At 38.8% G+C, this 22,827-nt stretch overlaps 1 protein-coding gene across 3 annotated transcripts; it reads left to right on the plus strand.

Annotated features, from left to right (window-relative positions):
• The first annotated feature begins 950 nt into the window (after nucleotides 1–950).
• coq8aa (coenzyme Q8A-a) lies at nucleotides 951–18,130 on the plus strand. 3 transcript variants are annotated; one of them, XM_079646269.1, is made up of 17 exons: nucleotides 954–1,361; nucleotides 5,261–5,360; nucleotides 6,546–6,619; nucleotides 6,736–6,980; nucleotides 7,068–7,236; nucleotides 7,346–7,412; nucleotides 11,024–11,095; nucleotides 12,288–12,413; nucleotides 13,689–13,774; nucleotides 14,020–14,160; nucleotides 14,682–14,763; nucleotides 14,871–14,964; nucleotides 15,067–15,208; nucleotides 15,479–15,586; nucleotides 15,704–15,769; nucleotides 16,156–16,242; nucleotides 16,568–18,130. In XM_079646269.1, exons 2-17 carry the CDS (start codon nucleotides 5,267–5,269, stop codon nucleotides 16,856–16,858), a joined length of 1,944 nt encoding a protein of 647 aa, XP_079502395.1. In that variant the 5' UTR covers nucleotides 954–1,361; nucleotides 5,261–5,266; the 3' UTR covers nucleotides 16,859–18,130. The 3 variants fall into 3 exon arrangements, with proteins under 3 accessions (XP_079502393.1, XP_079502395.1, XP_079502394.1); XM_079646267.1 differs by having other exon boundaries at nucleotides 951–1,361; nucleotides 6,736–7,236; XM_079646268.1 differs by lacking the exon at nucleotides 954–1,361 and adding an exon at nucleotides 5,131–5,153 and having other exon boundaries at nucleotides 6,736–7,236.
• The last annotated feature ends 4,697 nt before the right edge of the window (nucleotides 18,131–22,827 follow it).

A 22,827-nucleotide genomic window follows, 5' to 3' on the forward strand; every position in this document is an offset into this window, starting at 1 on the left:
GGCAACAGTGATGTTTCAAAGAGTTTTGAGCACGGCCGGACTTATCTCAGCCAATGACAGCTCTGCATGCATCCCCTGGATATTATGTTATTAACTGCTTTCATCGCAACGCAATGTTTACAGTGAGAACAGCTGTGAGGTCCGTGCAGAAAGCAGAGCAGTGTGTATATCACTCAGTATGACAGGCATACATTACTCTCTTTATTTGTATACTTTAGTTTAGTAGATATTTACAAACAAAGAGTCGATATTTTTCTAAAACCATTTAGTGCTTCACATAATAAAATAAACAACGGCTGTATCCTGATATATGATATGCTTTAGGAGCTGTAGGTGTGTGTGGTACAGTGTGTGCGTGTTGTACAGTGTGTGTGTGTGTGTGTGTGTGTGTGTGTGTGTGTGTGTGTGTGTGTGTGTGTGTGTGTGTGTGTGTGTGTGTGTGTGTGTGTGTGTGTGTGTGTGTGTGTGTGCTGTGTGTGTGTGAAAGGCTCAATCACCACGAACACGGCTAAAGGGTCAAGTACAGTCACTACAACTAGCTAACGTTGTAGCCTAGCAGAGTGGACAAGTTGCTGTTAGCTGGCAGTGAGGCACGTACCTGTCCATCTAAGTGACCACGCCCTAATGTATGCAAAAACGTTAAGACCTAATATAAATGAAAGGGAACTTGCGTTATAAAACAATTCACTCAACAATTAATAATCATTAAGTTGGAATCTAACTATATCCCAAATAATTTGTATTGCATCCAGGGGTTAGAAACATATTTATTTCTGCTGTAAAGTTGGACATTTTAACATGGGGTCTATGGAAATTCATCCTTCCTGCAGTCATAGCCTATCGGCCAATAGATGAACAGCAGTTTGTGGCACTTCCTTCATGGCCTCCCGGCTCTGCCCCCATGGCTCTGCCCCAGAGTTTGCCGCTTGGGTGGGAGGGACTAGATCATAGGAGTAGATGCAGGGAAACGACGTGAGTGAGGGACGCAAGGATTCCATTTAACCGAAGTGAGATGCAGCCGAGGAGTCGAGGAAGGAAAATTTGAGAAATTAGAAACCTTCAGTGTGTTGCGTCAACGCACAGCTCTGGCACACTCCAAAGTTGGTAAATAAGGTTTGACCTCGTGGTGGGGAGAGAGAGAGAGAGAGAAAAAAACTGGATTAAACTGTACCAACAGCAGCAGCAGGAGGAGGAGTGTGAACCACACACAACCTGCAACTGTAAACACTGTGCGTTGTGCAAAAGAAAGCCCCACGTAAACGTGCAGCTATATGCATTATACCAAAGAAAGATTAGGTTAGGTTGACTCGCAGTTGTTGTTGACCTCGTCTGACAGAGACAAGCCGAGACGACAGCTGCTGGTGAGTAATTTAAATGCTAATACACATTAAAACGCATTAAATATGAAATGTGTGCATTCATTTAGTATGTTATGAAAAGCTTTTGGACATACAATTATTTCCATAATTCCTCTGCAGCATGCTGGCGGAACACATGCTCTATGGCTGTTCTGTCACTTCTGTAAACTACCTACCCGCCAATGTAGCGATTATTCATTCATTTAATTTAACATTAAAGTATTTATAACACCTGCCTTCTCTTTTTGATAGTCTTTGTAGTCGTTTTTAAGCAGGTGTAACGCTAGTTTAAACTAGTGCCAGTTTACAGCGTGGCATGCGTTTGTTATTGCTGTCTACGCCCACGAGGAAGTTTATAATCACAGATTTTAAAAACAGCTTGCTAAGCAACATTTGAAAGATTTATGTCGCACGAATATCATAAAGTGAAGCTTAAATTGTAGTACTTAACTGCGCTGAATGTTTATTAAAAAAGTTTACGTCTGAAAAGCCATACTGACTGAGTACGTAGCCAGCTAACTTTTTCCACTTGCGTAACTCTATTATACTGCCTTGACTGTAGTCAAATGTTGCATCCATCTTTATGTTTTGATTGAATATTTACCTTAAAACATTATTAATGGTTTCAAGTACTAATGACATATGCCTACCCTTTACATTGTGTGTTGTGTACCTGCACTATTTTTACGACTAAGTGTCTATAATCTGCCTAGGAACAACAACTAATGGGGTATAAAAAGGCTTTTGGCTAACTCGGATATTCAAATAAACGCATTCCCTTTACAACCAGTAATAAACGTATGCATGTATATATTTACACTGCATTTATGTATAGAGTATGTCAATAACTGTCTTTCATAAACGTGGATATCATAGATATATGTGGTGATAGGGTGTTCCTTTACATAATTTGCCTAATATAAAACACTGACAAGTTTGATTTTTTTCCTAAAATGCCAAGATATGGGATCCTTATCAACACGTTATGTTTATATTATTTGATGTTCCGCCTGTGAAGGAAATATTCTTTTTGTGTTTATTTATGGTCACAGAAGACTCACAGTTATAAGGCGTGATGTCATCTGATACTATTACATTTTCCATTATTGGAACTATAGAAATAAAATGTTCCTATTCACTGAAGGTCAATTGTTCCTCCTGCCTCCTTACCTTAATACTTCTCTAAGTTTCAGTACAGGCTTAATCAGAAACTCTTTGAAATTGGTTGATTTAATAAAACAAAAATAGCCTTTCTGTAATACAGTCTTGCAGGAAACATGGTTTTCCTCACGTTTCCCCTGCTAGTGGTGATTCACCGCTGCTCAGTAAATGGGGAAATATTTCCTCCTTTTGGCTGAGGATCAACACTGAAGGGCAGCGACTGGGGGCTTTTAGATATAGACGCACACTCAGGCTGCGTTGCCTGGCAATTTTTATAACGGTGAGTCAACAGCTTGTGCAGGGACATCACTAAAGCCCAGACAACAACTGAGGCTTAAGTGTGTGTGTGCGCACCATGTGTAATCACAAGCTGGCTTCTCTCAAATACCTTGTGGTGACCTCTCGCCCACTAAGCATCAAAAACTGCCCTTTTACTTCTCTTCTCCTCTTTTCATTACAAGTGTCCTTTCGACTGTTTCTGATAGTTGAAAGTGACGCAAGAAGACGAAGAAGAAAGCCATGTGTAAACACTCATTGAGGCAACACGCCCACATTAACAAATGGGAAGTTGCTCAATCTATTAAATTAAGCAATGAACAGTCTGTTTTCAGATTTTGCTAATTGAATTCGTTCAACACTGATCACAGTTCTGAATCATCTAGACATGCATATTGATTGGAATGTGTTTTACATTTTAAGTATGCTGTTGTAGCCATGCCTCCAGCTCGGAATGAAATATTTCCCTTGAGTTTTGCACCTCGGTGTGCAGCTTTGTGTTGGTTTTTACTCTGTACAAAATCATACATAAATTCCCAGCCAATCACAAAAGCATGCAGCCTCTTGCTCCAATACTGAGCTGATTCAGCATTGTGATAAATATGACAAAGATCCACCATTGAATTGATAATTGAAGCATGCCGATACCTGCAGCATCATAACACACTACTCACAGTAATCTGTTTATTTTGCAAAGCACTAACTGAATAGTATTTATTTGGGTCCAAAGTCAATCATTCCTCTTTAAGCTCATCCAACTATTGATTTGTTCAATGCACTTAGTCTGTGCTTTTATGGGAACATAGTCACCCGATGATGATATCGTTGTATAAATATGTGTGTCGTCTGAATAATTATGGTAAGATATTCATGTTGACGGCACTGGTGAGAGCTTGTTGATGTTGAACAGAAGAGGCCTGAGAATGTCCTTACATGTTAAGATCCTTGGGAATAGGCCCAGTGTGCGCCTCCTATTGTGTGTAGGGTCCGTCACATGCTGAGTCAGCCCGTAGTTATCCAGAATGCAACGCAGTTATTTAGTGCTGCTGTCCTGTGGGTTGTCAACATGAATGCTAAAATCCCCACAGAGAGAGAGATTTTTTTTATTTGTTAATTATCTAGGGTAAATTAATGACACTAAGAAAACACCTAGACATAAATCAGAAAATATTTAAATGTAGGTACAAATCAGTGTTTGTAATGTTTCTAAAATATGCATGGTCCCTTTTTTATCACAAAGTATGCTAACCTCGTATTTCAGTTCTGCGTCTAAAACCACAAAGCAGCCTAAAGCTGGACGAATTACCCACTTACTGTGTGTGTGTGTGTGTGTGTGTGTGTGTGTGTGTGTGTGTGTGTGTGTGTGTGTGTGTGTGTGTGTGTGTGTGTGTGTGTGTGTGTGTGTGTGTGTGTGTGTGTGTGTGTGTGTGTGTGTGTGTGTGTGTGTGTGTGTGTGTGTGTGTGTGTGTGTGTGTGTGTGTGTGTGTGTGTGTGTGTGTGTGTGTGTGTGTGTGTGTGTGTGTGTGTGTGTGTGTGTGTGTGTGTGTGCGCAACGGCTTTTTTCCATTGGCCTGTATCCCAGCTGAGATGTGTTGGAGCATGCGTCACACCCACCAAACAGCACTTGTAGACACACACACACACACGCACACGCACACACACACGAGAATTATGCAGATTGCAACAGGGAGGAATGCAGTCAGGGCTCTTTCGTTTAGATAAGCTTTGGATAGATGAGAGCAATCTAAATGTACTTTGACACTAGCATTATCCCATAACAGTTAGCTATTTATGAAAAGACACACCGGATTGATTATTGGAAAGATATTTTTATATATGCCTTTTTAATAGAAAACAATCTCACAGTCATTTCAGTTGCAGTGAAATTCAATCGGCAGAGGTATGCGTAACGGCAAACCCTGTAAGTGACCCAAACATGTGCACCCACGGTCACTCATGCACAGAAATAGCTGGATCAAACAGCCAACTATAGAATCTTCTCCCCCTAGGCTCCGGTGACATTTACACATCCAGTCCTGTACCACAGGCAGATCACTGCACCGCACACAGGCGTGCACGGCATACTCCTTTATTTTCTTGTATGTGTGTGTAGGGTGCTCACGCAGGGATTGGAGGTCATAAGTATTTTTAGACAAAGTGTCAACATCACCCCTAGATTTGAAAGCTGTGCATGTTTCTGTTTGGAAGCAGACCTTGTGTTAACGGCAGGTTTTATGTCCCTTTCCTCTGCCTTCTAGTGTGACTGTACGTCTTTGTCTGTGCTCCTCTCATCTTTACTGACAAGTTGTTACACTTTTAGATATCTGAACGAATCCCTGTCTTTATAGTCGGTGAACAGTATGTACCTCTTTGTGCTACCAGCATACTTTGTTTTTAAGGAGATATAGAATAACTAACTATAATGTTTCTTATATTTTTCCTGTTTTTTCTGTCTTTGTCTGTAGTCCATCATGGCGGGCGATATGATATTAGTGATGCGCGGCTTGGCTAAATTGAGCCAGGCGGTTGTAGAGACTCAGAGCAGCACCCTGCGCAGTGGAGCAGGTAAGTTCAACACACCTGCTTATTTTCTAAATTGAACTTTGTCAAGAAAATAAAAGGTCTGTAATTTAACTGTCTTGTTAGCAGCCATAGTGTTCTGCATTAAAACCCCTAAATAACATATTTGTTAGCTCACATTATGAAAAGCTAGCTTGTGATAAGATGTACACATTGGTTGAAAAGTAATGTTAGCAAATATACTAATATGCCTACATGTGTATACATATAAAAGACTGTAAAATAAAGTGTTAAGTATTCAGTCTTCGATAAGGAGTGGTCTGAATCCATCAGGTTGTCTAACCTGCTAACTCCTATACAAACAGTAGACTGTTAACTTGTGGCCCGTGTATCACATTGGTTGAAAAGTAATTGTAGTGACCACGATATCCATTAGTTTTTGTCCTTTGTTAGTGATTCACTCGTGGGGCTGACTGAGGAATAGACGCTTGTAGTTTGAGAGAAAAAATATAGAAATGTCCAGATGCGATTGAAAAGTAAGATAGTTTATTCCAAAGAAGGCAAAAATAAATATATGTTTTTAAACAAACTATTTGTCATGTAAACTGATATTTCAATGTTAAAGGCGCAATAAAGAACCAAGCTGTGACGCTCCCAACCATCAAGGTCTAAAAGCGGTTTGCTTCAGTCAGCCACGCCAGTAGGCTGCAGCACCTCTCGTTTTATGCTGCAGCATCTCGACCTGCAGAGTAACGCACTCAAATTTAAATAATATACACCACAGAATCTCTGGTTATGTACTCTAAAAAGACAAGATAATATAAACTAAGGAAATGGCTTCTACAGTAATGTAAACAAAAAAACTGCGTAAAGAACTGATAAAACACTATTTTCTACATTGTAGCCTGTTTATACAAATAAACATTAAATTAGTTTTTGAAAAGGAGGTAGTAACTACCATTAAGTTAGCTTGCTTGCTAATTCCATTACAAAACACTAAATTGTGGCTAGCATTGGTTGAAAGATAATGTAAGCAAAAAGCTACCATTCTATTTTTCAGCTTAAAGACTAAATCATTTAGGAATAATGTTCTATTGTGCATTATACTATTCCATATGAATGAAAGACTATACCATTTAAAGTCAAATTGAATTTTTTTTAACAATTAATATGTAGTTTAATGGTAAGCTCTTTAATCCAATAACAGTATTTTTGATAATTGTGCCCCAGGTGTTGCTGCTGCTGTCCAGAGTGTCCAATCAGCTGCTGAGCAGAGCCTCTCAGCTGCTATGATGAAAATGCAGGTGTGTGTAGGTGTATGTGTAAATACTACTTTTTACAGTAAATAAGCTGCTGTATTTCAAAAGAAAAGAATACTATGAAATGTGTTTTCATGTTATGCCTTTGTGTTTCTGTCTAGGAGATGACTGGCCAGCAGCAGACCTCTTCAACGGAGTCAGAATTTGACTTTCCTCAGGATGACAGTGCATTCGCAGAGTTCAAGGACGAAGGTGTGGACTTTACAGTGGCTCACCAAGGAGTGAGTGAAGACATCGCAGCAGCAGGAGCGAGCCATGTCAGCGGCAAACAGTCGTTGTTCGATGGATACAAAGATCCCAGCAAACAGTTTAGCGGACACACCAGATCTTACCACCAAGACATCAGGTACAAATATTCTCTTTCTCAATTACAATCTACAGTAAACATGTTTTTGGAGGATAAAGGTAATGATTTCTGCTTTGGGTGTGTCAGACATTTCTACAGCCACGGTCTAAACAGGCATGTGTGGGGACAGCTATACTGCCAGCAGCAGCTCAGGAGCTACCATCAGGACCCGTCCACAGTTGGAGGGCTGACGGCCGAAGACATCGAGAAAGCAAGACAGGGCAAGAAGGTGGAGATCAAATCACACAAACAGATGGTAATTATTGTTCCTCCGTTCCTAATCTTAAACACACATAGATATTAACGATAAAATGTACCTTTCCAATCACATTTTAATCAAATATTTACCGGTTTGTCTTCCTTAGTTGAGTGAGAGAGCCAGAGAGAGGAAAGTGCCAGTGTCTCGGCTCAGCAGACTGGCCAACTTTGGAGGTACAGTAAAACAACCACAACAAATCTTTGTTTATCTAAATATGGGCTTTTTGTTTGCTTTTTGTCTGACTGTGTCTGAATGCAAGTCAGCAAGTACAACCTCTTGTCTTTTTTCGTACATTTAAATAACTCCACTCTTTCAGCAAGTCAGTAAAATAATGATTCTAGTTTTAAAGGTCCCCTATTATACTGTTTTGTTTTTCATCAATATATTATAGGTCTCAGATATATATAAAACATGTCTCTGAAGTGTTTGGCTCCAAACACCAAACAGATCATGAATTATAGCATCCCATAATCCCCACTGTTTCAGCCCTGTTTCAAAAGTGCTGATTCTGTGTCTGTTACTTTAGATGAAAATAAGGAGCCCCTCCCCACGCCCCTCTGAGAGATATTTGGTTAAAAAGAACAAAATGGTGCTCTAGGAGGAGATTCAGGTGATAAGGTGGGCGGGTGTTACCTTGGTTGGTTATTGGCTAATGGTTACAAAAGCCAAAAAATCGTTATGACATCATTAAGTGGCAAAAATCTGATCAGATCATTTTCAGACAGGTTTTTATATAAATGGATCAGGACAAAAAGAGAGAATCTTTTTTCCTGAAACTTCCAGAATCTCTTTACACAGAGGGGACACATGTTTTTGTATAAAAGACATGAAAAAGTGGATTTTGCATTATAGGTGACCTTTAAGAACAGAAGATAATTCATGTTACCCACCCTTAATTAATATCTGTTAAATGAAGACACACTCTCTCTGGTTAGTTATCTGCAATATGTCATCCAGTTTGAGAAAAAGCCTATTTTTTGTTTGTGCTAGTAGCGTAGTTTGAAAGTATTGGAAACATCACCTTGTCATCTAGTCTCACTGAAACCTACTGCTCTCTCGATATGCCGGTGTCACTGGGTTCAGGGCGGTCGTGTTGTTGTGTCAGCACATGTCTTCGCAAAGTCAATTGTCAAAACAACACCTCTCTGTGTACATACATAATTTAGGCACATATTTAAATGCCAACAAACACAAAAGGAAATAGGAAAACGTAACAAACAGGAATGTAACTAACTTGAGTGTTTATCGAGATTCAGAGCCTGGACGCGCTCTTAAACAAAAACTTAAATTAGGTCAAGTCTATCTAGCCTTTACAAATGGCACATTGAGTTAAAACTCTCCTTGACAATCAGCTACAAACTAAGACAGAGGACAGCAGCAGTTGTACTCAAGTCTGAGTCTGTGAGCGCTGCAGATTTCAAGTTAATCTTCTGTTTGACCACGTTGCCTGTTCTCTAATCCTTTAGCTGTGACATATTCAGACACAATAAATGACTGCCAACTCTAAATTAAAGTATACAAATGATAAAAGATTTAGATGTTTTACAACATGGCACCAAATGGAAATATAACAGTTGCTTCTACCAGTTATTTTTGGTTCTATATATGTCACCCACGATTGAAAGTTGTTTGTTGTGATAATGACATGTGGCCCATTAAGGCAGGTACAGAGTTAATGGTATCCTAATGTCATATCTAGACAGGAAGTTATTTCAGCGATAAGCTTATTTAAAGGCATCAGTGCTTGTAAATCAGAAGATTATTGCTTCATTTCAGACTTTTACAGAGGGCATAAAGTTAGTCAAAGAAGCTAAAGCACAGGGTAAACTTGTGAATGCAGAACAGAGTCTCGCATGGACAGGACTGCCAACAGAAATGACAGGGAGCAGAATTTAGCCACAGCTTATACCAAACATATGGACCTTGTGGGGGAAACTTCTGTAGCAATGGAGACAGGACTCGGAGAGACACAAGGAGAGCTGGAGCTTTGATGGCAAACACTGATGGTTTATTTGGAGTTTTGGCCGGAGAATTCACAAGACATGTCATAGGGCATGTCATGACATGTCATAGGGCAGGGCATGTCATGTCATGTCATAGGGCATGTCATGTCGTGGACTGACCACACGGATTTGCCACAATCAATTCTGAAGAAACCGTCCTCTCTTAGAGGTTTTAACTAGTTTGCTTGAGAGTAATCAACATTCTTCACTGAACGCTGGCGCTTATGGCCTCGAAGATTTCACACCTTGGGTTCATCAAGCCCAGAGAAGGAGTTGTTCCATATGTCCTCATAACAATAAACTGTCTTTGAAAGTTGCCCGGTCATAAACGGACAACAACAACAAATGGCTTAAGCAGCCCCCTCCTTAAGGGAGATAACAGATGCCAAGGTTAGTCATCTGCGTCAGAGGGCAAAAGGTGAACATCTATGGAAATGATTCCCTGACAGACCTTACATACTGTAGGCTACAATGAGACGCCATTTTTCCATAGCCGTGTTGATTCAGCATGTTGACAGTGGTAACATTTAGAAGGTGTCGGAGAAAGTAAGTGGAGGAGGGGGAGGAAAGTGTCCTCTCTCTGCCCTTGAAGACTCCTGTAACTTGTTGACAACGTTTTTCAACTGGTCGTGTTTCATTATCAGGTGCGATGTGAGAAAATGAATGCACACTTCATGTGCAGCAAACTCATTTAAAGAATTATGTTGCTGTGTTTCATGTCATCAGCATTTATAGCTACTTTGCTTGAAAAGGTCATCAATGTTATCAACTACTTTGAAAAGTTTTGTATCTTTTTATCATCAAATTTTAAAGGAACATAAATCATCTTTTAAAGCTTGTAAGAAGTGGGCAGCAGAGTACGATGATGCTGTAACAGGTTACACGAGGTGACACAGAAAGCTCCACACATTTCCTGGAAAATGTGAATCCCTCTTGTCAAACCTGTCTCCAAAAATGAAGGTGTCCACACGTCTTTGACCGATTAAGAGACGCTCAGCTAAGACACTGAAGCACTGCAGGTTGTTTCCTGATATGTCCTTTGAGTGTTGGATCTCAGATTCATCGCTTCATAGGACCGCTGACTAACGGATTATGTAACGCTGAGTTATGTAAGGCAGAGGCAGGGAGGAACTCGCTCTCTAACAGTACATGACTCGCTTCCTTTTTCACTTTATTTATGATTAGACATATTTCTCTTTTCCTCCTGTGATTATGATTGTTATTGTTATTATTTGATTTAGGCACTATTTTGTGCACCAGTCACTCCCAAAAATAAATAAAAAGGTTAATCCTGGATCAGATATTTTGAAGGCTTTTGGTCTGTGTTGTTGCAAACGGAGCTGATGTAATGCAAAACAAATGTCCGACTTACAAAGTAATATTATCATCTGCTAAGATTACCCTCTGAGGATTAGGTATTTGGAGAGCTTAATTGTGAATATTACGAGGGATATATGATTTACAAGTGCTTTGTTATGTTAGCGGTGCAGCTGTTACTGTTCTCTCTTTGCACACTGCCAAGTTAATCAAGAGCTTATCTGACCATATTGTTTTGTTCCATTATGTTCTCTTGATGGGAATAGCATCGTTTCAAGGCAACAGCTGTCGTCATGTATTAAATTATGTGTTTATAGACACTGAGACATAACATAACAGGAATGACTGGTGCTTTTATATCTCTGTGTTGTGTTGTGATAGAGGTGTGTCCTTATGATGGAAAAACTTGTATTTTGTTTGTATATTTGTATTGTGTTTTTCTAATGTCTGTGTGTTTCCTCCAGGTCTAGCTGTAGGTCTGGGGATTGGAGCACTTGCAGAAGTTGCCAAGAAGGGCATGAGACAGAATACCGAAGGTAAGACAGACAGACAGACAGACAGATATCAACATTTTGTGTCTGAATTCTAAAATGTTCGAGGCTTATAAGCCATTCCTGTCTAAGATATTGAATCATGCACAGTGTCAGTTACACTGTTATGCTACTTCTTCCTGAATGCATTGTACTACAGATTTGTGGAGAAGAAATACTTTGATAAAGTAATCATTTGATAGTTGAGTTGTGCCTGTAAGGACAGGTATTTCTGGTTGTGTTTATTATGAGATTTTGCAACTGAGTTCCTGAACAGCACTAGTTAAGAAGCTATCCTCTTTTTTCAGTACCCCTCCCTGATGCATGTTCATACACGCAACACACATTTTGTATGTCAACAGAGCTTAATTACACCACCTCCCGCACCAACCTGCCATCAAGACACACATTCCTGCTCTGCGAACCTGCTAATCTGAAACAGCATACCGTGGAAATCTGTGGCATTTGTGCGTCTGTGTGTGGCTGTTTATATGTGTGTATTTATCTTTGGACAGACTCAAGCGCACTAACTTGCAACCTTCTGACACATATCCTCACAGACACACAATAAACACAGAGATGTTTGTTGTTCGTTTTGAATGTTTGAATGAATTGCTGTTAAGTACATTAAAACAGTATTATGTAGTCTTTCCTGTAGTGTGTTTATATAGGTTTTGGGAATGTAAATGATCTGCAAAGGCTAATATCTAAAAGTTAAAGCCAGAGGGCGTTTCTCTCCCTCACACTCCCCCCCCCCCCTCCCCCCCCCCTGCCTGAAATACCTCCATTGGACTCCTTTGTTTACCTCTGGAAGATGGTGAAATCATTACGTAATAAACTCGCACTTCTGTTGGCTAGCGCTCCAACACATTGAATGCTAAGGGACGGGACATCTCTAAGTGGTTGACCAGTCACAACAGAGCCGGCCGGCTAACCAATCAGAGCAGACTGGGTTCTGATTTCAGACAGAGGGTGAAAAGAGGAAAGGAAGTATGAGAAAAACAAGCACTTATGAACATTTAAGCCTGTAAACATGTCACAGTAGAGGCACAAAATACAAATAATTACTGATTATAATGAAACCCGCAAATAAGCCTAATAGTGCCCCTTTAACTAATGATGTTGATTCATCCCAATGACAGGAAATAAAATGGTTTTGTATGTTACAGCATGCTCTCTTTTTTTTGTGTTTCTCCAGGTGATAAGAAACGTGTCCTGGACTCCAGCCCCTTCCTGTCAGAGGCCAACGCTGAGCGCATTGTCAGAACCCTGTGTAAAGTCAGAGGAGCTGCGTTGAAAGTGGGACAGATGCTCAGTATTCAAGGTGTGCCATGTTTTCAATTACAGGTAGTTTGACTCAATAAAGATGTAGTGGAAATGTGTTGAGCTGTTGATGGTTTTCCACGTGCCGTTCCACAGTTGTGACGTTCGCCTGTTGCTGCACTCAAACACACAGGTAGCAGCAGCTGAGAATAAGTTGTTGTGTCATTAGATGCTTATGTGTTTTGCACACACTAGCCAGCCAAAGTTCAAGAGCGTACCACCAGAGGCTGTACATATCTTGGCACAGATTAGGTTACAGCAGTAAACAGATCATCAATTGAGTTTGTCACTGTTGTTGCTGCTGCCTGACCTTGGCTTATGACCATTGGCTTTTACTTTTCAGAATAAGTTTGTGTAAACCTAGACATAACACTGTAGTAAATGAAATCAGCCACCAAAACAGTAGTAATTTAAAAAAAGACATTTGCTTTGTTTGCTAAGCGGGTTTAAACACAGTGGATTGACCTTGTTGTGTTCATGTGTGTTGTTATTTAGAGAACTGGCATTGCTTTACTCTGACTCTACAGTGGTGACAAGTGTATTCTTAAATCTAAAATGGACTTAAAGGTCACAGTAGTCTTCCGTAGCTCAGCACACACAGAAATCAAACTGCTCCTACTACATAAAATAAGACATAGAGATAATTTTCTTATAACATTTAATAGAATTGCATTCAATTGAGACCACTAAAACCTGTGGCCATAGGTTGAATAATGACGTTTTTGGTGGTAAAATGCATAGACAGTCAGTATTGTAACTGTATTCCTTTTAGTACATTTATACACCCATATTTAAAGGGACAGCCCAGCCTCAAAACATAAATACATATGTTTCCTTTTTCCTGTAGCACCTTTTTTCTTGATTGTTGTGCAGTGATTTGCTGATAGTTGGATATATCACCTTCAGAGATGCCTTTAAAAAAATACATTTACGAATCTCCATGTGAAATGTCACAAGTACAGTAACCTTGTCATGATTTGTGGGAAGAATCAATGCTGAATTTTTCATATGTATTTTCCTGCGCTTTGAGCACCACAAGGCAAACAGGCAGAGATCTCTACGACACCAGAACAATGTTGAAAAAGTATTTTAGATTTTGGGTTGAGCTCGCCATTTAAGTCTGCAAACACACCTGGAGTAAAATTAAAGCCATTTGCTTTCACAGCTGTATTTTATGGCACTTCGAAATGTGCCTAATTCAGAATTATTGTAAAATATGCCAGACTTGCCTACTGACCTGGCAAGAGACCAACCTATGTATGTTTCTGTATTTCAGATGATGCATTCATCAACCCCCAACTCGCCAAGATCTTTGACCGTGTCAGACAAAGCGCTGACTTCATGCCAATCAAGCAAATGACGGTAAGGGTGTTTCTTTATTTGAACTGGCATTTATAACGGGATAATGGGATAATAGCTGAAGCTGATTTTTGCATGAGAAATAAAATAAGTATTACAATATTGGTTATACCTATTTTTAATATTAATGTTTTCTTCTCAAGTCTCGTGTAAATCTACTGGTGACAAACTTACATTGAAAACGTCAAATGCTTTTAAAACATATGGAAATATAACAATAACTCCTTGCGATTTGTGTCTTTCTGTAGAAAGCACTAAATGACAACCTTGGTCCTAACTGGCGAGACAAGCTGGAATCATTTGAGGAGCGTCCGTTCGCTGCGGCGTCGATCGGACAAGTTCACCTGGCCCGGATGAAGGACGGCAGGGAGGTGGCCATGAAAATACAGGTAGGCCGTGCACATGTGTGTGTACCCAGAACATGTCTCATGTTGTTGAGATAAACACTGAAACTGGAGAGTGTTTCTCACACAGATCTCTGTGGTCTGCTTACAGACTTTGTTCGGATGTAGGTCAGAGAAGAAAAGTGTAAAAGTGTTTAGCTTCTTATTTCGTCCCTTCACAGTATTTACAAGCTGTCTTAATCGTTTAAAATGTTTTCGGAATTTATGGAGGATTTGCCAATAAATTCAAACTAATGGCATTGTTATAATCTTAATACAAATGATAATTGCAATGCCTGTAAAATAAGTTATTAAGGTATTCTGTAAACATAAATAAAAGGACATCAAAGGTGGTGCCCCTGCTTCATTTTATGACATTTTATTATACATTTTCCAAGACAAACAAACCAAGAATGCTTTTTCACAAACAATGCATTCTCTTGATGGATTCTATTGATAATATTGAAACCCCGAGTGAATTTTATGATCAAGTTGAGGTAACACATTCTTTGTTTGTTTATCCCCAGTATCCCGGTGTGGCTCAGAGTATCAACAGTGACGTCAACAACCTGATGACGGTGCTGAATATTAGCAATGCCCTGCCTGAAGGTGAGCTCATTTTCATGCATGCAGACATCACTAGCTAACCTGCTAATTCATACACAAAAGACAAACACATGCACAACTGCACTCAACTTCCCTGTGTCTCTCTTTAGGTCTGTTTCCAGAGCACCTGATAGACGTGATGAGAAGAGAGCTAGCATTAGAGTGCGATTATATAAGAGAAGCCCAGTGTGCAAAGAAATTCAGGTGAGTCACATGTGTTTTTATTGTAATTCACATCATACAGTATATTGCCAGCCTTTTTCACCTGAATTTATTTATTTGTATATACATCCTGTTCTGATCTAGGGAGTTTCTAAAGGACCAACCGTTCTTCTACGTACCAGAGGTGATAGATGAGTTGAGCAGCGCCCACGTCCTGACCACAGAGCTGGTCCCCGGGTTCCCCCTGGACCAGGCTGACGGCCTCACACAGGACCTGAAGAACGAGGTACACAGCTGCCAAAACCAGACAGATCGATGGATGTCTAGCTGGCTAATGTGTCTATTTATCTGGCGAGAAACGCATTAGTTAATGTGCTCAGAGGGGTTTGTGTAATGTTAGTGGGGGACCAAATTTAGTTTCTTCCTGATCAATAAACACATCGATGGGTGGGTCTCCAGTGGAATGAAAGGGAACAACCTGTTTCCCCTCTGTCCTTTCATTTTCCTCCCACAAGTCCCTGCTCTCCTCACCTCCTCACTTTTGTTTGTGCATTAGATCTGTGAGAACATCTTGAAGTTGTGCCTTAGAGAGCTGTTTGAGTTCAGGTACATGCAGACGGACCCCAACTGGTCCAACTTCTTCTATGATCCGCAGACACACAGGGTGAGTCTGTCAACTCAATACTACTCTCACTAGAGATACTTCTACTACAATGTTGAATAATGATAATATGGTATTGAGACAAAGCCAAAATGTCATCATGGGATTATTTCCCTCTAGGTGGCGCTGTTGGACTTTGGAGCCACAAGAGGATTTGACAAGAGTTTCACAGACCCCTACATAGAGGTAAGACCAGCCGGCATACTTTTTACTTTTCTTTATTTTGATTTCTAACTATTCATAGACAAAGTCATCTTCATCAACATAAAGCCTAAGTTACTGTATACCACCAACACTGTTTTTGTAAAAACTCATAATTGTGATTTAACTAAAGTTTTTGAAGTCTTACTTCCGTTGGATTTATAGAGAAGACAAAGACTATTCGTACACTGCAAGCTTATAATATTTGACAAATTGTGGCCAAAAATCGGATTCCAGTATGTAGTGATCACTTTTATGAAGTGACCGGCATACACAAAAGAACAATAACACAGACGTCACACTGCAGTCTGAACATAGACAAAGACATTAAAGTTATATTGGTAACAGTCATTCCCTGCTTGTTATCATAGGTAATCCGTTCAGCTGCCGAGGGTGACAGAGAAGGAGTAGCGAAGAAATCTATTGAAATGAAATTCCTGACCGGGTATGAATCCAAGGTAAATATGTATTTGCTTAACGGGTTGGTTTCACGACACATGTAAAAAATACCCCAAATATGTTTTTGTTTCTTCAGCAAAATTCCTTTTGCAAAATCTGACAATTTATTTTCCATCAGTTAAGACTAATACTATAAAGAAAAATCTTTATTCATAGAGCATTTTTCATTAAATAGATGCTGCTTGAAGTGCTTTAGAAAAAGTTGAAAGTGAAAATAAAAAAGCGAGAAATAAATGTAAAATGTGTAATGTATATAGAATGACATTAATTAAAGTCATCTAAATGAATAGGTTTTTAACTCGTTTTTTCTCCCCCTGTATCCAGGCGATGATAAACGCCCATGTGGACGCGGTGATGATCCTCGGCGAGGCCTTTAACTCCACAGACACGTTTGAATTTGGCGCCCAGTCCACCACGGAGAGAATCCACAACCTGATCCCTGTGATGCTCAAACAGCGGCTCACCCCTCCACCAGAGGAGACGTACTCCCTGCACCGCAAGATGGGTGGCTCCTTCCTCATCTGCGCACGGCTGAACGCCAAACTGAACTGTAAGGACATGTTCCAAAATACGTATGCAAAGTACTGGGAAGGCCGCACGCCCCCTGCTCGCTAAACCAAACACAAGTGTGAGGCGATGTGATGGATCCCGGGGCCAAGGAGTCGAAGGTGAGGTTGTGGTGTTAAGACGCACAACTGCAGAGCGGAGGCCATGTTTCCTGCCATTAACCCGTCATCGAGCACCAACTTATTTTCCCCATTAAGGGCCACCCACTGCAATGAGTTTCTGAAAGGCATTTAAACCTAATAACAGCCATAGTGTCTTGTGTGAAACAGACTGAAAAGGGACATAAACAAAAAGCCTTGTATGTCCAGGTAAAAAAATGAATGTAAAAAGGTTTGAAATGAATCTCTCCTCAGATGATTTGTGCTTTTTGTTTTGTTTTGCATTGCTGTGTTTTGTTTAACTTTTGGAAAACTCACACCAACTGTTGAGTTTTGCCATAAATGAAATGTCATGGATGAAAAACTGAAAGATTGTACTAAGAAATTCAACTCTTTGTCATTTATGGTCGGTATGAGGCACAGTGTAGGCGAGGACCAACGTATTTGGGAAGTTTTATTAGATTTCTTGATGGCACTTATATTGCTTGGTCTAAATTTAGACGGCTATATAAAAGCAGCAGTCTTGATGAGAACAAAATGGATGATAACTTTTTCCAAGCATTTAAGTTCAGGTTGATTATTTATGTGGTCGTAAAAATGACCAACTGGAATTTGTCTGCATTTACACATACTGTAAGAGGCTGACTTTAAACTAATATAAGTACATTTTCTGTATCAGTGTAGCCATTCAAATTCCAGTTGCTGTTTGTTGATAACTAACACAATGTTAGAATTATAGATCAGAATTCAGATTCTGTTATACATTATTCATTTTCATTTTAGTGCTGTACCAAAGCAGGATTTGTCTCTGTTCAATTGTATGTCAAATGAAACCACATGGATCTATGTTTCTCACTGTAAGAAGTCTGAGCATGAAAACCTGTGTTTAGTCATGAATTGTAATATCCTGGATGGATACGCTCATCACGATATCATACAGTCTATCAGACATGCTAAGTAGGCTCACCTTTCTTCCACAAGACTTACATTTTTCCACTCCTTCTCAGGTGTGAAATCCTCTGTTCCTGGCCTGTGTACAACTGTCAAACTTCTCCCTGCGGTGCTGTTTGAATACAGTTATAATGTTGTAAAAAATGAAAAAAAATGTGCCTGTAGTTCCCAGTGGAATGCTTTTAGCTTTATAATACATATCCAGACTTGTGATAAGATGGTTTATATTTCTAATCAAACTGAAAGTTGTTATAAAGATATTGTATGGATATTTGGCTCTGTGTTTTTTGTGTTTGTGACCTAAATACATTCAACCCATGTAATAGGACTGCAGCTCTTCAAAGAAATGTCAAATAGTCTGTCAGGCCAGTTGAAGAAAAACATAAATCTAAATGTATATGAAGCCCAGATTTTCTCATGTGTCCCGGTCCTCTACTGTAGGTTAAAGAGGTTGTAGTGTGTTTAGGGAAGATAAAAACAGAAAATACAGTAGGGAGCGGCAGTATGAGAGGTTGTCTTCCTTATTTAGCAATGTCTTGGCTAACAAAAGGGGAACTGGCACAGTGCCTGAGAAACACATACATAAATAAGCACACAATATAAACAGTGCTTTTGAGTTAGTGCATGTAGATGGAAACATAGAAACACATGTTCCTCCCCCCTTTTCCGCTCTTGAGTCACCATCAATTATAATACTTGTTGTGTGTTCACACTTAATACAATAACTCCAAACTTGTTTTTCAGACACAGTCAGTTATGATTCACCTCAGTGTCCAGCACATGGCGCTGTTGTGTTTTCACACAGTGACTTAACAGGTCATGTTGTATAAAGCTCCATCCATTGCTAAAATACTGACAAGGCAATAAAAGACAGAAACATAACCAACCAGAAGCAAGATGGATAAGTAAATGAAACTCAGCTGGCTTTAAGAGAGTCATTTCTGCTTTATTAGACAATATTCTGTAAGCAGCTGTGGTAGTGAGAATAGCAAAACAAAGCAACAGTGGTCATTAGATGCTCATCGACTCATATTAAACAAACCAGATCCACTTCAGGGTAAACTATACTTCGAGCTGAATAAGCTAATCAAATAAACTGTTCTCATTATATGGCCTGCAATCCTCAACAACTACAGCATCAGTTGAGTATATTTTAACTGCAATTATGTATTATTCTTTTTATAAATAATTGTATTCTTATTATGCTAGAAAATGAATGCAATTTCAATTAATTCTAGTCAAATGCAATTAGCTATTATTCGCAGAATACATGTTCTAAATCTGTTTTATGGAAACCACAATTGACTGCCATGATGGAAACACTAAGTAACAGTATATTTTCCATAAGGTCAGGACAGTTTGAAGTTGCAAATATTTTTGGGATTAGAATACTGTGACTATACTGAGGCTGGGACTGCACTTTGGGTCCCGGGGGGAGGTTTTCTAACCAACATTGCTGTTATATCCTGATGAACTACATTTGTTTTGACATTGCAACTTGCTGAGCTGAGATGGAAATAACGGAGTTGTGTTTACACTGAATAGAGGAGTGGGAGTGTTGGGAGGGATCTTGTGCACCTACCGTAGTTGTCTGGTGAGAAAGAACAAGCAGTGACAAATCCTTATTTGGCAAGAGAGGACAGTCAAGTCTGGGCACAATTCTTAGGCAAACACCCTCACAACAGTAACTTTAGCAGTTTGCTCCAGTGTGATTTACATCTTTTTTTTTAATCCTTGTATGTGCAGATTTTTCATTTGACACATTTATTTAATTGCTATGGAAACTGATTTTATACAGCTTTAATGTGGGGGTATCTATTCAAGAAATTAACTTCTGGTCCAAATCTGATCAAATTAAACAAGGCCAGTTGAGGTAGGCCTATTGTATTTTTAGATATGCCAATTTTACTTGAGAGAATTGTCACCAAATCCATTTTTTTAACTGTAATTTATAGCTTCATAATTTTGAATCATAATTTCCTTCATAACCAACCTTTTCACAAAACGTTACAATAAAATCACTTTTCATGAGCTGCTGCCAAACAAATAGAGAATGAAAATGCGAAAAACATACAGTAGTTCCAATATAAAACAAACGGCTACTACTTCAATAAAGTATGTTAACTGAATAAATGGTCATACTAAATGTAGCCTACCCCTCACATTAACAATTGTCAAAAGTAGGCCTACATCTCTGAGCTAGCCGTAAATGCTAAAGTGGGTATGCTCACATATGCTCACAATGACAACGATAACAGTGTGTATAAGGTGTAAGGTTTAGTATAAGGTTTAGCACACTCTCTTTCTTTATATATCATGGTTAAGCAGCATCTTCGTTTAGCATGCTATCTGGCTAACATTCGCTAATTAGCAATTAGCAAGGGTCCATTCTGACAGTAAAGGAAGGAGATAAATGAGACACCTGTGTGCTGGGGCAACCCAGTCTCACGGCATTTAATCTATTGATTGGTGTTCACCAACACGATTTCCCCTTTCTTTTCGTGTCACACAGAACGATTTTAAAAGCAATGTATATTTTCTATTGGTAGTGTGTTTCATGCCTGCACCACGTCTTTTTGTCCGGTCGGGTCTTGCAAGACCGGAAGCTGTGTGTTTCATAAAAACATTTCTTTCTCAATATCAAGCCACGATTATTGTTTTTATTTTAAATCGTATAATGTTGGACTTTTTTTTGACGTCCGTGAGGAAAATAAATGGGGCTCAGAGCCTCAGAATACTGAAATCTGTATTTTTAAAATATTTTTTTCCTTCTAATTTGTTATTCTTTTCTAAATAACACATTTTTATTTACTCACCAATAACACACAATTAGCCTTGTTTTTATTTATTTGTTTAATTCTATAATCTCTGGCTTTTTTGGCATCCTTCAGGAACTGAATTTCAAAATAAAAATAACCGGAAACAGATACACACCCACTGAACTGATTACCCAGGATACTCAGCTATGGTTTAAGCTTGGTAATTGGATTGTTTAGCCGCAATGCACGTTGGGATATGGTGTTAATGAGATATGAAATCCGAATTATTATTTTTTTAAAGAAAATAATACTTTATTCCGAGTGTGCTTGCTTTTTTCTTTTAAAGTTATCACATAATCGCCATTGTAATACACGGTTCGGCTGCATTAAATATTACAGATCTGCCGTAGTTCTCTATTTATGGAGCCCTGATGAGGAGACTTCTGGACAAATTGGAAGAACTGCCACCGAAACTGAATACGTGACAACATCTTCCATTTCTCTTCACACAATACGTCTCCTTGCAGTATCAACACTCATTCAGCTGACTTTTATATTTGATCCAATTGGTGGATAGGTTATATTTACACCATAAAGGTGCACAGCTGATAGAAAAGGACTTGTAGTTTTAAAGATATTACTGATTTTCTTTGAATATAAGAATGTAAATACTGAGTTGAGAGAATAGTGAGGGGATATGGGTGATGGGAGACACATCTATGGAATCACAATTTCAATAGCTTACCATTAAATGACGAATATACCTTTCTGTCTGTGATGTTTTACAAATGAGATATTAATGTGTAGAAGTAAAAAATGTGAAATAATATAGCAATATCCTGTAAAATGATGTGAAAACATGAATAAAACTACACATCATCAGATGTTATACATACATAAGTGTCCTACATTAATAATAAAAAGTTATTATGGCATTGTATGCTGTGTGTACCTTGTGTGCACCGCCTAGTGGTTAAAGCATGCTATTGAATTATTTTTTAATGTTATATTTGATGAAAAAAATATTAAGAGTACATACTTTCATAAGGGGAAAGTAAAAGGTCAAGGATAGAAATATAGAATATAAAAAATCAGGAAGATACTTTAGGGGATCTCTACAATAAAACAGTTTAGTGCAGGATGTACAAAGATATTAATAGGAGGAGGTGCAAAACAGAAAAACGAATTAACCTTTATTTAAACATTAAAGAATACTTTAGATTAAGGTCTTCTTTTAAATAAGAAAAAAGCTTTGGGGGTATCTACAGATAAATATTAAGCCTGACAAAGTACTTAACATCTAAAATATTGCTTTCCTGCGATGTTAACTATGTTAAAGCACTTATTTTAACTGATATTATACATATGAATTGTACTCTTATGTATGTAGATAGTATAAGAAATGTGCAGAATATAACAGTTTAATGGTGGAGGTATATATACACACATATTGATAGATGTCTTGTAATGCACTGTTGAGGAACCTGCGACCCAAGTTTTTCATTCATTGCATAACTTGTATATATTGTATGTATATGTGTATATGATATGTCAATAAACCTTTGAAAATCTTGAAATCTTGAAAGGGGTGTGCAAAATAGCCATACAGTTTTTAATTAACTATTAGTAGAGAATAACAAGTAATTAATATACTTTATAGGGATCTGCAGATACATGTTTAGTCTTCTCAAGCACCAACTATCAAATATCTCGCCTGATTGTTTGCACTTGACAATCACCTTCCCTGAATTTCACTCAGGTGTAACTAAAGTCTGATTTAAGGGTTGTTTATATTTCACATCATTAAGCAGAATCTGCAAAGTTACTAAAATAAATGTAGTGGAGTAAAAATACCAGGATAACCTCTGAATTGTAGTGGAGTAGAATTACAAAGTAACAATGAGCTGTCATGTGGGTATATATTAATGCTGCCCATTATGGAAACAAGCGATTTTCACCCATTTATTCATTATATGTTTTAAATTTGATAACACCAATGTGTTTAATACTGGCAACTTCTAATTGTGGGAAAAACAAAAACGTTCAGTAGAGACTTCCCATAGAACATTTTGCAAAAACACAATAGCCAGCATGTGTAGTTCTGGGGGGAGGGGGGGCTGGTCCCGTTCGAGTCCAGTTTTGGATAGTTTGCTACGCTCTGCGTAACCTTGGCGCATTGCCACTCCAACATCCAATCCCAGAGGGGGGG

The sequence above is a fragment of the Notothenia rossii genome (genome assembly GCF_949606895.1).
Source record: "Notothenia rossii genome assembly, chromosome: 8".
Classification (NCBI taxonomy): Eukaryota; Metazoa; Chordata; class Actinopteri; order Perciformes; family Nototheniidae; genus Notothenia; species Notothenia rossii.

What these genes read in the sequence shown, in the direction of transcription:
- coq8aa (XM_079646267.1), top strand. Translation starts at nt 5,267, where the DNA reads ATGGCGGGCGATATGATATTAGTGATGCGCGGCTTGGCTAAATTGAGC. An exon ending in CTGCTATGATGAAAATGCAG is followed by an intron (nt 6,620 to 6,735) that starts GTGTGTGTAGGT and finishes GTTTCTGTCTAG; the next exon opens with GAGATGACTGGCCAGCAGCA. An exon ending in ATGATCCGCAGACACACAGG is followed by an intron (nt 15,587 to 15,703) that starts GTGAGTCTGTCA and finishes ATTTCCCTCTAG; the next exon opens with GTGGCGCTGTTGGACTTTGG.